The sequence below is a fragment of the Castor canadensis genome, chromosome X, assembly GCF_047511655.1.
Source record: "Castor canadensis chromosome X, mCasCan1.hap1v2, whole genome shotgun sequence".
NCBI lineage: Eukaryota > Metazoa > Chordata > Mammalia > Rodentia > Castoridae > Castor > Castor canadensis.
Window position 1 is genome coordinate 98,570,746 of NC_133405.1, and position 13,862 is coordinate 98,584,607.

The 13,862-nt window shown below is 48.1% G+C and overlaps 1 protein-coding gene across 6 annotated transcripts in view; it reads left to right on the top strand.

Moving 5' to 3' along the window:
* Positions 1-379: 379 nt before the first annotated feature.
* Otud5 (OTU deubiquitinase 5) overlaps positions 380-13,862 on the top strand; it is a 32,773-nt gene continuing 19,290 nt past the window's right edge. The window contains exons 1-3 of one of the 6 annotated variants that reach the window (XM_020172577.2): positions 380-1,747; positions 12,312-12,386; positions 12,621-12,714. In XM_020172577.2, coding sequence (XP_020028166.1) covers positions 1,154-1,747; positions 12,312-12,386; positions 12,621-12,714 — 763 coding nt within the window. In that variant the 5' untranslated portion in view covers positions 380-1,153. The remainder of the gene's footprint in view (positions 1,748-12,311; positions 12,387-12,620; positions 12,715-13,862) is intronic. The other 5 variants (XM_074063346.1, XM_020172578.2, XM_020172584.2 and 2 more) reach the window with 5 other exon arrangements.

The window sequence follows — 13,862 nt, forward strand, 5'->3', positions numbered from 1 at the left end:
ATCCGACTGCTCAATAGCAGGGGTTTTCCCAACACTATTGCGAGATGCTGACTGGTGACGGAGACGCCAGCTGGTGACGGAGAAGGTTCATAAACATTGTCTCGATGTAAGCAAACTCAGTTTTAGAAAAATAATAAAAATAAAAGGCTTGCTGCGCCTGCGCACTAGCTATAGGGGCGGAGAGGTCAACGCGAGGGCGAGAGGGCGGAGGCGCCAGAGAAGGCGTGTCTCTGTTTCCCAAACACCCACTGTCTCCACAGTGCAAGTCTGTTTCAGGGTTGGCCTGTCTCAAGTAAGTGACGGCATTTCTTGGCCAATCATCGTAGGACTTAGATTGTTGCCAGGGTGAAGCGGTGCCCACCCCATCGGATTTGCAGATGGGTGGAACAGGAACTGACGTAATAGGGGAAATGTATGCTCTGGGAATGTTGATGTTTTCCAGTCTCGGCAACTGCGTTCAAGTTGGAAGCCTGGAGGAGAGGCAGTCTTTCGGTGCACGGGGAAGGCTACGCTGTTCTTTCGCAGTACCCACGCCTGCGAATTTGAATCTCGAGGAAAGAAGCGAAAATCAGAACGGGACTGACAAGAAGGCTGGGAACCAGGGTGCCGACTTTGAAATTTGAGACGGAGGGCACGGGAGGGCAAGCGCTCCTCTCTGATTGGTTCGTGGGCGTCGTCAAGGGCCCACATAGCTTCTTCCATTGGTTTGTGTCTGTAATTGTTGTGGCAGCAGCGGCGATTTTGCCCACGTACTTCCGAGCAAGAGGCGGGGCTGTGCCCTGGTGCGCGTGCGCAGCACCGGGGGCCCCACCCGGTAGTTCAAGAACCTGTGAGGGGGCGGGGCGAAGAGGTGCTTGTTTTGGTTCTGTTTCCTTTGAAGCAGAAGCCCGGAACGAGGTAGCGATAAACTCGCTGGACTTGGAGAGGCGGTACAACGAACTCATCGCGGTGCCTTCATCTTGGACTTTACATCCGGGATCTCTTCCGGGCGTGACCTGCATACCGCCTACGGTTCTCGAACCGGTGTCTCGATCTCTTTATCCGGGCCTTGCTGTTCCCGTCGTGCTTCGCGCACTACAGTAGCCCCCTCATCCGGGTTCTCTCCCAGCGTGCCCCGCGCCGGGTTTGCTGGGGGGTACTTGGCGGTGCCGCCATGACTATTCTCCCCAAAAAGAAGCCGCCGCCTCCCGACGCCGACCCCGCCAACGAGCCGCCGCCGCCCGGGCCGCTGCCCCCAGCGCCGCGGCGCGGCGGGGGTGTGGGCGTGGGCGGTGGCGGCACGGGCGTGGGTGGTGGCGACCGCGACCGTGACTCGGGCGTCGTAGGGGCCCGTTCCCGGGCTTCACCACCACCGCAGGGCCCGCTACCGGGCCCTCCAGGCGCCCTTCACCGTTGGGCACTAGCCGTGCCGCCTGGCGCAGTGGCAGGCCCTCGTCCACAACAAGCCTCTCCACCTCCTTGCGGGGGCCCTGGTGGTCCCGGCGGCGGCCCGGGTGACACGCTCGGTGGAACAGCCGCGGGTGTGGGCGCGGCGGGAGTGGTGGTGGGCGTGGGCGGCGCCGTAGGCGTGGGCGGCTGCTGCTCAGGACCTGGGCACAGCAAGCGGCGGCGTCAGGCTCCCGGGGTTGGCGCAGTTGGTGGGGGTAGCCCGGAGCGTGAGGAGGTCGGCGCTGGCTACAACAGTGAGGACGAATATGAAGCGGCTGCAGCACGCATTGAGGCCATGGACCCTGCCACCGTCGAGCAGGTAAGAACTGGAGGGTGAGGGGTGGGCAGGTATATCAAATGGGACCTCCAGACTGAGAAGGAACCCAAGGAACGCTGTTCGGGATTGCTCCATGGGACCTCGGCCTAAATACAGGGCCTGACAGTCTTCGGTGGTGGAAGCATGAGGAGTCCTCTAACCTTTCACGAAAGGACTGGGGGGGGGGGGTTTAAGGTCCTAGATAAGGTAAGGGGCTTAAAGATGGCCTCTGAGGCCTCTTTTGGGTCCTTTAGTTGTCATTCCAGGCCCCGTGTTCTCATCCTCAAGACCAATGATGGGAATTTTCCAGGATTCACAGGAAGGATGGAACTCTTCCTGAGAGGGAGGTCTCAGGTCTCTCCAAGGGATTTAGGTCTGTGTTCAGTAACTAGAGTGTTATTTTCCTCTGGGAGAAGAGTCTGAGATTTCTTTTCCGGGGAACTCAAATAAGGTGACAACCTCGGAGAAGTGATCTGAGCATCCCCAAGGAACCTAAACCCTTTGAAGTCTGACATTCTGTGTATAGAAGGACTCCCCTCCCCTGGGTAGAGTTGACAGGAGCGCCTGAAAATGGGTCCTGCCTGAGACCTCCCGGGTCCTAAACCTGCCTTGAGGGACCTGAGATTCCTTGTAGAATTAAGGACTTCTTGCACACTCACATGCTTCAGAGAGGAATTCCCTAGGCTTTCTTCCAGGGGTGTAAGACTTCTTTCAGGGAGATAAGATTCTTTCTCTCTTGGGGACCAGGACCACAACCAGTACTCAGGGACTAGAGACTACTTGGGTACAGGAGAATCATCTCCTTTCTGAGTGACAAGGATCTGTGTTTTCTGTCGGTGCCCTGAGACTTCCTTCTCTAGGATATTATTCTAAGGCATGGGCCCTTGGCCCCCCCCCCCCCACCTCCCAAGAAGGGCCTGAGCCTTTCTTCAAGAGAATGAGACTCAAGGCTTTGAATACTGTGGTCTAGGTTTCCCTACTCCTGGATTGGGGTTTTTAGAGACCAGACTTAAGCTCCCTTCAGGGGTCTAACATCCCCCTGCAAGCATTCCAGACAAGATGAATTCTTTAGGAGACCTTTCTTTTGAGGGACTGGTGTCTGAGTGTTCTTAGGAGTCTGAGAGCCCTCGACAAGGATGAATATGAGACTATTCTACCTCAGTTGTTTTTATTTTTTGGCAGCACCAGGGTTTGAACTCTAGACCTCACACTCTTACCGCTTGAGCCTCTCCACCAGCCCTTTTTTGTGATGGATTTTTTTTTCTCTCTCTCTTTTTTGATGGTACTGGGGTTTGAATTCAGGGCCTCACACTTGCTAGGCAGGTGCTTTACCACTTAAGTCATTCTGCCAGCACTGTTTTTAGTTGGGTATTTTTTTGAGGGAGGGTCTTGCGAACTATCGCCTGGGCTGGCGTCGAACCTCAATCCTCCTGATTTCTGCCTACTGAGCAGCTAGGATTACAAGTGTGCACCACCAGTGTCTGGCATTCTATCTCAATTATAAGTACTGAATCGCACTGTGAAGATTTAACATCCCAGGTTTCCCTCTGAGGGCTTCTCTTTGACTCCCAGGGGCTTGAGCTTCTTGTCAAGTGTCCTGAGACCACTGCTTAGGACATGGGCAGCATGGGGTCCTAGAGGTGATGGCTGATCCCTCCTTGTGAATCTAAAATTACCGTCAAGGGCCTGAGACTGACTGTACTTGTACTAAGGACATTTGGGTTTACCTTTAGGAACAGGAGTCCTATACACCACCCCAGAGGCTGTTGTGTTTCTGAAGATAAGCTTGAAACTTCCTCCTCAAGAAACTTGAGGTACTTCCTCAGAGACAAGAGGACTTCTCCCCACCAGAACTGAGTCCTGACATGCTTCTTTGGGGGATGGATATAGGGTCCTGAGACTACCCCCACGGGTTTAAACTTTACCTCAGATGTTTGAGAGCCTGTTTTCCCTCTTTAGGAGCTGGGACCTGAATCTGTCCTGAGGGAAGTGCCAGCTCACCTGGGACAAAGTACATAATACTCCAGCCCCAGGGGCCTTTTAGGAGCATTGGATTTCCTGCCTTGGGGACTTGGGTCTAAGTCTCCTATTCCCCTCAGACACATGGGCAGGGTGGAATTCTGAGGAAAAGAGTCTGGGCCTCTTTCTAGGGGCCTGAGCCATTCTCAGGGACAAGAGATCCTTTGACGTAGGGATTGATGCTTGAGTTCTCACTTATTTGGGCATGATGCTCTCCTCCTAGGTGATCTTTTCTCAACAGGGAGAGGAAGACATGAGGTCATCTTGAGTGTGGCTCAATGGAGGTTTCCTCCATTGGACAGAGAACCTGGGGGCTCCACAGGTCTATCACAAGAAGCCCTTACCCTGAGCTACCTCAGGTGAGGGCCAAGAAGGTTCCCCTACATTCTGTGAGAAGATTGTCAGATCCTGGGACCAAGAAGTCTGAGGCCTGCTCTGGAACTGGGAGAGATTCTGATACTGTTCAGCGATGCTAGCTTCCCACTTCCAGGGTCCAGAAAATAATCTAAGTTCTGAACCACTTTTGTTTTTTTAAAATGAGACTTGGGTTTGAATTCAGGGCTTCCCACTTACAAAGTGGGCACTCTTAACACTTGAGCTGCACCTCCATTCCATTTTGCTCTGGGTTTTTTTTTTCCCCTTTGTTTTTTTTTTTTTTTTTTGGTGATAGTGGGGTTTGAATTCAGGGCCTCATGGTTGCTAGGCAGGTGCTCTAACACTCGAGCCATTCCTCCAGCACTGCTCTGGTTATTTTGGAGAAGGAGTCTCGTGAACTATTTTGCCCTGGCTGGCCTCGAACTACAATCGTCCTGATTTTCACCTCTCAAGTAGCTTGGATTGCAGGTGTGAACCAACAGTGCCTTGAACCACTCTGCCAGCCTTTTTTCGCACTGGGTATTTTCGAGATAGGGTCTTGAGAACTATTTGCCCAGGCTGGTTTCCAACTGCGATCCTCCTGATCTCTACCACCTGAGTAGCTAGGATTACAGGCATGAGCCACCAGTGCCCTGCTCTGAACTTGCTTTTTGAAAAGCATTTTTCTTCTCAGGGACAGGAAAGGGGCTTGGGACATCCCCACTTTACACTCACCCCCCTGACACACACACTTTTTTTTTTTGGCAGAACTGGGGTTTGAACTCAGGGCCAGACCTCTTTTGGCCATGGGTGTTTTTTTTTTTTTTTTTGAGCTGAGATCCTGATCTCTGCCTCCTGAGTAGCTAGGATTTACAGGCATGAGCTACCAGCACTTGGCTCCCTCTCCCTTTTGGCTCAGGTAAATCTCTGTGTTTTTTACAGAGACAGGCCTGGTCTTGAGTTCACTGTTTTTGTCCCCTCCCCACTCATCATTTCTTGTTTGTATTTTTTGTTGGCGGCACCAAGGTTTGAACTCAAGGCCTCACACTTGCTGCAAGGCAGGTGTTCTTACTGCTTAAGCCACTCCACCACCCCTATTTTGTGATGAATATTTTTTGAAATAGGGTCTTGGAAGCTCTTTCTCCTGGGCAGGCTTCAAACCCTGAGCCTCCTGAGTAGCTAGGATTACAGGCTACCCATCATTTCTAGCAGGATAAATCATCTGGACTCAGGGAGCCAGAACCAAGAGTTGTTTCTTTTCTCCATGGTTGGGGTAAAAATCTCTTTCTCCCCTACAGAAATAGGGAGCCATACATTCGTGCTCTCAGGGACAGAGATGACGAAAGTATACTGCTGCCATGGTAATGCAAAAAGCCACTTCGTTACAACCTTATAGTCCCACCCTCACATTTGCCCCATAAGAACATGGAAGTCAAACTTTATGGGCTTGTGATACCTGCCTTTTCTGATGATGGAGAGGCTTTCTGCCCTACTTTTGGGATAAAGAGGAAGAAGTTGCTCCTCTTCTCCTCGCCTTACCTGGCCCAACTTGGGACCTTTTGAGAATGATGGAAGTAGAGCGTCATTCTGCCACTCCAATCTTGATCAGAAACTGTCACCAAGACTGTTTTGTAGCCTGGAGGCCTATTGAATCCCTTGGGCAGAGGGGATATTGGTTCCATTTCTGTGAACATACCTCTACTGTCTGACAGCTGGGGTCCAGGTTCTGGGGAGGTGGTGTCCGGGGGTTCCTTTTCAGGCATGGCTTCCTTGCTGAGCGCTTACTCTCTGAAAGGATGACTTGTAAGCATTCTGAGCTTGGGGACCCCATAGAACTCTTTAAGAAGGGGACATACATGCTGAGGTGGTGGAAGATGCTGGATATAGCACTGAAGTCAGGTTGTCTGGGTTCCAGCTCCGGTGGGTTGGTTGGGTTTTGCTGAATGAACCACAATAGGTTTTTTCTATGTTTTTTGCACCTCAGTTTCCTCACTGGTCAGATACAGTGCTGATGAGGTGTCATTTAGCTTTGGGGTTTTAGGGAACTCAAAGCTCTCTAGACTTGGAGGTGGTAGTGAATAATTGGTGTCATTTGAAGAAAACCTGGCTTTCTTCTTTCTCCTCTCTACTTGCCTATCCTTTCCCAGCTATCCAAGCTTGACGGGAAGGACAGAGTGGCATGTTTGGTATGAGGCTCAGGGTTTTTGAGGGGTGTCAATTTTTGTGGCTAACTGTCGTGAATAAGCTTGGTGGAATTGCTTGATGGATGGTGTGGAGAGAGTTGTGTGTGGACAGTTCAGGCTTCAGAGCTGGACAGGCTTGATTTCAAACCCCAGTATCTTCTGCTGAGCTGCTTTAGGAAGGTAGAATAACTACTCCCTCTCTCAGCTGCCATTTTTGCAAAAATCCATCCCTGCTCAGGGTTATTAATTGTGTGACTGTCCGACCTTTCCCACCTTGGACCTTGGCTTGTACTTTTTGCCCAGAATGGACAGTTTGGCCCAGGAACATCTTGCTTCATTAGGAGTCTTTGTTACAACCCTAGTAACCCATCATTTGGCATCTAGGAATTTGCCTATTCTTTGGGCTCCTCTTACCCCTTCTGGAGTTGAGTAGCTAGCTGGAGCTGGTGGGGAAACAGAAATGGTCCCTGCCTAGGTAACGTGAATTCAAGTCCTGTTTCTGCACTAAGCCTTTGTGTATCTTCTGGCAATTCCTTTTTCTGGGTATTGGTTTCTCCATCCACAAAATGGATTATGATAAGAAGAGAGGTTGAACTCATTGCTCTAAAGCAAGTTGCAGTTTCTTCTTAGTTTTTTTGTGGGGGGAGGATGACTGGGGTTTAAGCTCAGGGCTTTGTGCTTGCAAAGCATGTGTTCTACTGCTTGAGCCATACCTCCAGTCCATTTTCCATTTTTTTGTTCTGATTTTTTTTTGGCAGTGCTGGAGTTTGAATTCAGAGCCTCACAGTTGCTAGGCAGATGCTTTCGTCACCTGAGCCACTCCACCAGCCCTTCTTTATGATGATTTTTTTCCAGATGGGGTCTCAAACTATTTGTCCAGAGAGGACCTCAAGCTGCGACCCCCAGCTTCCCGAGTAGCTAGAATTACAGGTGTGAGCTTGGGGATGTATTTTCTTTCAGAGGATATGCTATAACATTTAAACTAGTGTTCAACTTCCTTTTTTCTGGCAAGTGCTATAGGCCCTTGGGTGGGTGTTTGTTTTGCAATATTGGGAGTTGAACTCAAGGTGTTGGACTTACTAGGCAGGTGCTCTACTATTTGAACCATTCTACTATCACCCTCCCCTTTTTGCAGCACTTGGGTTGGAACTCAGGGCTTCACGCTTGCTAGGCAGATGCTCTACCACTTGAACCATGCTTCCAGACCTGTTTCTGTTTTTTTAACAGCTTTACTGAGATGTAACTCAGGTACCATGCAATTCCACAATTGAAATTGTACATCTGTAGAATGGTGCATCCATCACCAATCAATTTTAGGACATTTTCATCTCTCCAAAAAGAAACCCTAAGCTGGTGCCAGTGGGTCATGCCTGTAACCCTAAACTATTTGGGAAGTTGAGATCGGGAGGATTGAGGTTTGAGAGCAGCCCAGGCAAATAGTTCATGAGACCTCATCTCCAAAATAACCAGAATAAAATGGACTGGAGGTGCTGCTCAAGAGACGCCTATTTTACAGGCATGAAACCCTAAGTTCAAACCCCAGTCACACCAAAAACAACAAAAAAAGAAACCCCTTACCCATTATCTCCCAGTCCCTCTAGTTCCTTCCAGCCTCTGGAAACCACTAATCTTTTTTTTGGTGTTGATTTATTTGTCTATTCTGTATATAAGTGGAATCATACAATATGAGTCCTTTGTAAGTTAGTTTTTTTTAGTTAGCATAATGTGTTCAAGGCTTATCCATGGTGTACCGTGTGTCAGCCAAACAGTAGGATTTGGGATTTTTTTAATCCTCCCATCAGTGGCTCAGCAGTAGGTTGGGGTCTTGTTCCTCTATCCTGCTTCTGCTGTGGAGGACTTGTGTGGGTCCTTTGAAAGCAGTGTGTCTGTGTTTCTCATTGGATGGGCTGCCTGTGTTTTGCCTATGGAGCTGAGTCAGTGTTCCTGGGTGTTTGGGGAAGAGGGTGGTCTTGGCAGCAGGGTTGCTGGGTCAGAACTGTGAGGCTCAGAATACTAAACACCTCTTGGCCATGGGCTCTGAGAAGACATCTGACCATTGCTACCACTACTACTGCCATCTTTCCCTGCTCCCTTCCCCTTCATTGGCAGCTCATTCACCCATAGGCAGGCTGGGTCAGCAGCTTCCCAGGCTGAGAAGGAGGATTCCAGGCCCCTACTGCCTTAATTCTAACCCCTTCCCTAGGGAGGTGGATTGTGCAGAATGGAAGCCATGCCATGTTTTCTTGTAGCCACAAGGCCCTTGGAGCTCAGATACCAAAGATTGCTTCAGTGAAACCAGTTTTGGGCTTTATATGAGTTTCCCATAGCTGTGTGTCAAATTACCAGGAACTGGTTAACTTAAGCAACAGAAATGTATTTTCTTACAATTCTGGTGACCAGAAGTTCGAAATTGGTTCCACTTGCCCAAAATCAAGGTGTTGGCGGGACCATCCTTTCTCCAGAAGTTCTGGAGAATCTCCAGAATCTATTTTGGAGAATTCAGTTCTTTTCCAGCTTGTGGTGGCTTCCACCATTCCTTGATTTGTAGCTGCATCACTGCAGTCTCTGCCACTGTTTTCATATTGCCTTTTCTGTGTGTGTATGTGTGGTTTCTTCTGTCTGTATCAAATCTCCCTGACTCTCTTAATAAGAATACTTGTGATTGCATTTAGGTCTCAGCTGATACCCCAAGGTCACCTTCCCATGCATGATCCTTGAGTTACACGGTTTTGCTAAATAAATCTTTGCTAAACTTCCAAAGGAAATTTTTTATTTTTATTTTTTTGTGGTACTGGGATTTGAACTCGGGGTCTACACCTTGAGCCACTCCACCAGCCCTTTTTTTTGTGAAGGGTTTTTTCAAGATAGGGTCTCGCGGAATTCTTTGCCGGTGTTGGCTTTGAACCTCAATCCTTCTGATCTCTGCCTCCTAAGTAGCTAGGATTACAGGCGTGAGCCACTGGCTCCACTGCCTCTGGCTCCAAAAGAAATTCTTAATCACTTCATTATAACATTATCACTTTTCATTATAACATTTATAGGTTCCAGGGATTAGGGTCTGATATCTTTGGGTGGCCATTATTCAGCCTGCTATCAATCAGAGAGGGAAAGGGAACCCATTAAGTGGTCCTGCCCAGTATCTCTCTTACTGGGAAGCTTGTTATCCCATTTCACAGATTGGAAAACTGTGACTTAGAGCAGTTCATCACATAGCTAATAATAGGTGGAACTGGCTTTGACTTCGTTAAGCCTTTAGACTAATAAGTCAGAGCCCTGCCTCAGTTCCTGGGATACTTTGGTGTCAGAGAGCTTTGCCCATCCCTCTGTGAAGTCTTAGATAGGGAGAGACTCTCCTGTAGGCTCAGAAGTGAACTTGAAAGTTCAGGGCCTGGACTTGACCAGGTTAAACTTGTCTGTGGGTGGGCTGTACTCCAACCCCACTCCCATCAGCACTTCTTAAATATTTTTTTCCCAAAGGAAGAGGAAGGCCAGAGATGCCTGCCAGTGGTCCAGCCTCTAGATACAGGCCTAGATACCAGTCTGGCTGCCCTAGGACCAAAGTCCTGTTTGTGCAAAGGATCTGTCTATTTAAGCCTCCATTTTTAGGGACAAACCAGGATTTTTCCCAGGAGCTGCTGCCAGGGATGTCTCTGCTGTGACTCATGAGGTGTCTTCTGTTGCCTCTATACAAGACTTTGCTGGTGTCCAAACCCCAGCTCCTTTCCAACTTTGTAAAATGAGGATAGTACTTCCTGCCACTTGGGCTCCAGTATCGACAATAAAATGAGGTCACCCCTTGCATCTGGCACCTGGCCTGGGGCAGACACGCAACTAAATGTGGGTTCATTTTTTCCTGGCCCTTCGCTCTTACTTGTCCAGTCCTACTTTGGCTTTTGCTCTACTGAACTCATTACTAGGCTCTGGTCACCCCTGGTGCTTAGTGGCAGAAGTGACTTAATAATTTCTCATCTAATTTACAAGCATTTCCAGAGGTCTTGGTGTGTTAATCCTTTGCTCAGGTGCCAGCCTTAATGTCAGGGTCAGGTCCCTTCCTCTGTTTCACAATACCCTGGGTGTGCTCATCTCTTTGGAAGCCCTGTGTACACCATGTGTGGTCATTGCCTGTTTTTCTACCCCTCCCCGGGCAGTTTGTGAGCTTATCAGGGTAGATACCAAATCTGATTCATTTCTTCATCCTCATTGTACAGCGCAGGATCTGACTCAGATATTTGTTGGATGAATAAGTAGGAGCCCTCTTTGCTTGCCCTTTCTCCTCTCTTATCTTCCTTCTCTCCATACCTGGAAGGTTGCTGTGCTCCTTTTTTTTTCCTTCAGAACTCTTCTGTCAGGTCTGGGCCTACTGTTGCAGTTGCAGTTTTCCTGCTGGACATTCCAGGCTGGGGTGGGTCCCATAGTCCTGGGAGATGGCTGACCCTGTTGGGCAGGGGTGGACTTGGGTGTAACTCTGGATAGAATGTGCTAGTCCACAGCTAGTCCAGGAGGGGTACCTGGACTGCTGGAAAGTTAAATACAAACAGGAGTCTGTGCTGTCCATTGTCGCTGCTAGAAATGCAGTCACACTTTCCTGGGGTCGTGGGCCCTGATGATGGGTCTCATAGGTATTCCTTTGTCTCTTCATCCCTTCCTGTCCAGTGACTTCACTTAGGACTTTTTGAAGGCCTCTACATCATACATTATGTCTGTCTATGCCTGTCTCTTCCCTTTTATGACTGGTGGCCACCTTGCCATTATATGGTATGTAATTTACAAAGTCTCTTCAGGTTCTGAAACTCCTCTTGAGTCTCCTGACAGTTCTGTAAAGTACTCTTGAATTTGATAGGAAACTGAAGTTTCTTGAGTTTACACAGCTTACCTAAAATCAAGCAGCACCTCCAAACCTTACACTTATTGCTTTGCCAGAAATTCCTCTCCCCCAGTTTTCCTGGGTGATGAGTTCCACCCCTTGCCTGAGCTGGGGACAAATGGCCTTGCAGAACTGTATAACCCTCTGTGTGGTCAACATTAGCTGGGAATCCTATAAATTCCTGGGTTGGATGATGTCTCCAAGAGGCAGGCTTGGGATCTTATACTTTATAGGCAGCCCTGTTGCTGGGTCAGGCTGGCTTCTTCTGGTGGCCGGCAGAGGGCGCGAGGGGCCTGGGAAAGGTATGCTGCTTCTGCTTTGTTTGAAATGGGAAATACATCTTAACTGGTACGTGGTCATTATTTTTTAAATATCTGAAAGAACACATTTGTGCAAGTTCGTTTAACCTGAATCTTTGGGGTTAGATATGATTTGGGATTTAGAAAATTTTCAGAGTTTAGAAAAATTACCTGGTGTATATATAATTTGTATTAGCGCTCCAGCAGAGCTGGAGCAGCACTTCATGATCAAACAACTGGGGCTGGCAGAATGGCTCAAGTGGTAAGAGGGTCTGCCTAGCAAGCGTGGGGCCCTGAGTTTAAACCCTAATGCCACCAGAAAAATTTTGCATGATTAAACGTTTTTGTAGGAAATGTTTGAATCTTCACCTCCAAGTGGGAGACCTAGGTATGGGTCAGTTCTGGTCAGGTTATGATGCAACATGAGTTAGATAAAGGCTGGATTTTAAAATTTCTTTTTAGAAAGACTTTTGATGTGCAAAAGCTTTTTGGATTTTGGAATTTTGGACAAGGTATTGCACACCTTTATTAAGAAGGAAGGTGTAGGAAAATCACCTGTAGCACCAGCACTTTAGGGGTAGTATTTTGTTGTCTAGCCTTCCCAGTTTTGTGTGTGTATATGTTTGTATGTATAGATGGGTGTAAACATACATGTGTGTATATATATGTTAAATGTATTCAGTCACAATTGAGGTCTTACTTTACTTTGCACACTTTTTGCCTTGCATCGTACATCTTACAATACCCTAGCTGTATGAGGGGCTAAAGATTTAGGCTCTTGTCAGTTACTCTTCAACATCTCCCCTGGGTGAAACTCCTTGAAATAGAACCAGATTCTCTCCATCCAGGTACTTGCCCAGTCTGGGCCTCTGGCTGCCCGAGTGAGGCCCTGCAAGATCAGCAGGAATGAGAAAGCAGATGGGGTCTGTACTTTCAGGGCATTTGGGGCCCCTCTGGGAATAAGTCTTATTCTCACCCAGCACTGATTCTGTAAAAGAAAAGGTCTCCGTTCTGTGGGCATGTAGTGTTCCAGAAGGGACAAGAACTACCTAGTGTCCTCCCTGTCAGTCATTGGGCACTTCAGGAGCTTGAGGGCAGGGCCCTTGGGAGGTGGTATAGGCATTCCCTGTTTCTGACCGTGCACCTCTTCCCTCCAGCAGGAGCACTGGTTTGAAAAGGCCCTACGGGACAAGAAAGGCTTCATCATCAAGCAGATGAAGGAGGACGGCGCCTGTCTATTCCGGGCTGTAGGTGAGTCTCTGCCTCAGGCCCTAAGGGTCTAGGGCTGTGCCTGAGCTGTTTCCCAGTTGTCAGGAGTAGCCTCTAAGACAAGGTTGAGGCAGAGGTAGCTTATGTCTTAGGGTTCCAAGCTGTAGCCTCAAGTTGGTATCTTACTTCTGACTCTGAGTGTGGTAGTATGAGAATAATAATAACAATGATAAAATAATGTATGTCACTTAGGGACAGATTGTTCTGCTGGCACTAAGGAAACCCTTTTTATTCTCCCTCAAGCTAGGTGACTATAGGGACTGTTGTTGCTTCTATTTGTCAAATGGGAAAGGTAGCTCAGATGGGGACTGACTTGCTCAGGATCACACAGATAGTATGTGATAGAGTTAATATTTGGAGTCTTGGGTTGTAGTAGTCTGAGGTTCTTGCTCTTTTTTTTAATTTTTTTTTATTGTTTATACATTTACTTGTATGTATATACATTGTTTGGGCCATCTCTCCCCTCTGCCCCCCTCCCCCTCCGTGAGGCTCTTAACCATAGCACATAGTTGTCAGGAATATAGGCTACCTGAGTTTGCACTCAGACCTTATCTCCTGTATGTTTGGGGTCTCCATTCCTCTGTGTGTGTGCGTGTGTGTGCGTGTGTGTGCGTGTGTGTAACTAGGTTTTTACAAGGTTCTTCTATCATGGATTTTTTCTTTTAAGTTACACGAAAGTAGATAGAATAGTGAAATGTTACATACCCCATCTAGCTTCGTAATAGTCATCAGCACATGGCTAGCCTTGTTTCTTCACTACCCTTCCCACTCTTTCTCACTCTCCTGAAACCAAGAATATTTTTAAGTCAAAATCCTGACAATAGGATCATTTCATTCGTAAATATTTCTGTATGTTTCTCTAACAGATACAGACTCTGTCCTGTTTTTAAACATCAAAATGCCATTATCACATGTAACAAAATTAATAACTTCATAATACTATCTGCTAGCCAGCCTGAGCTAGATCTTTGAGGCTCTTTTGGTTCTGAATCTGTGACCCAATAAGTAGCTGTGAAGTTCTGTGCTAGTATGAAGGAGAAACTGGGAGTGTGATCTAGTCCTCTCTCTGGAGCTCTGCCCTGTCCCACAAAAAAGTGCCTCTTGATAAGAGCTTTGAACTGGCAGTCAGA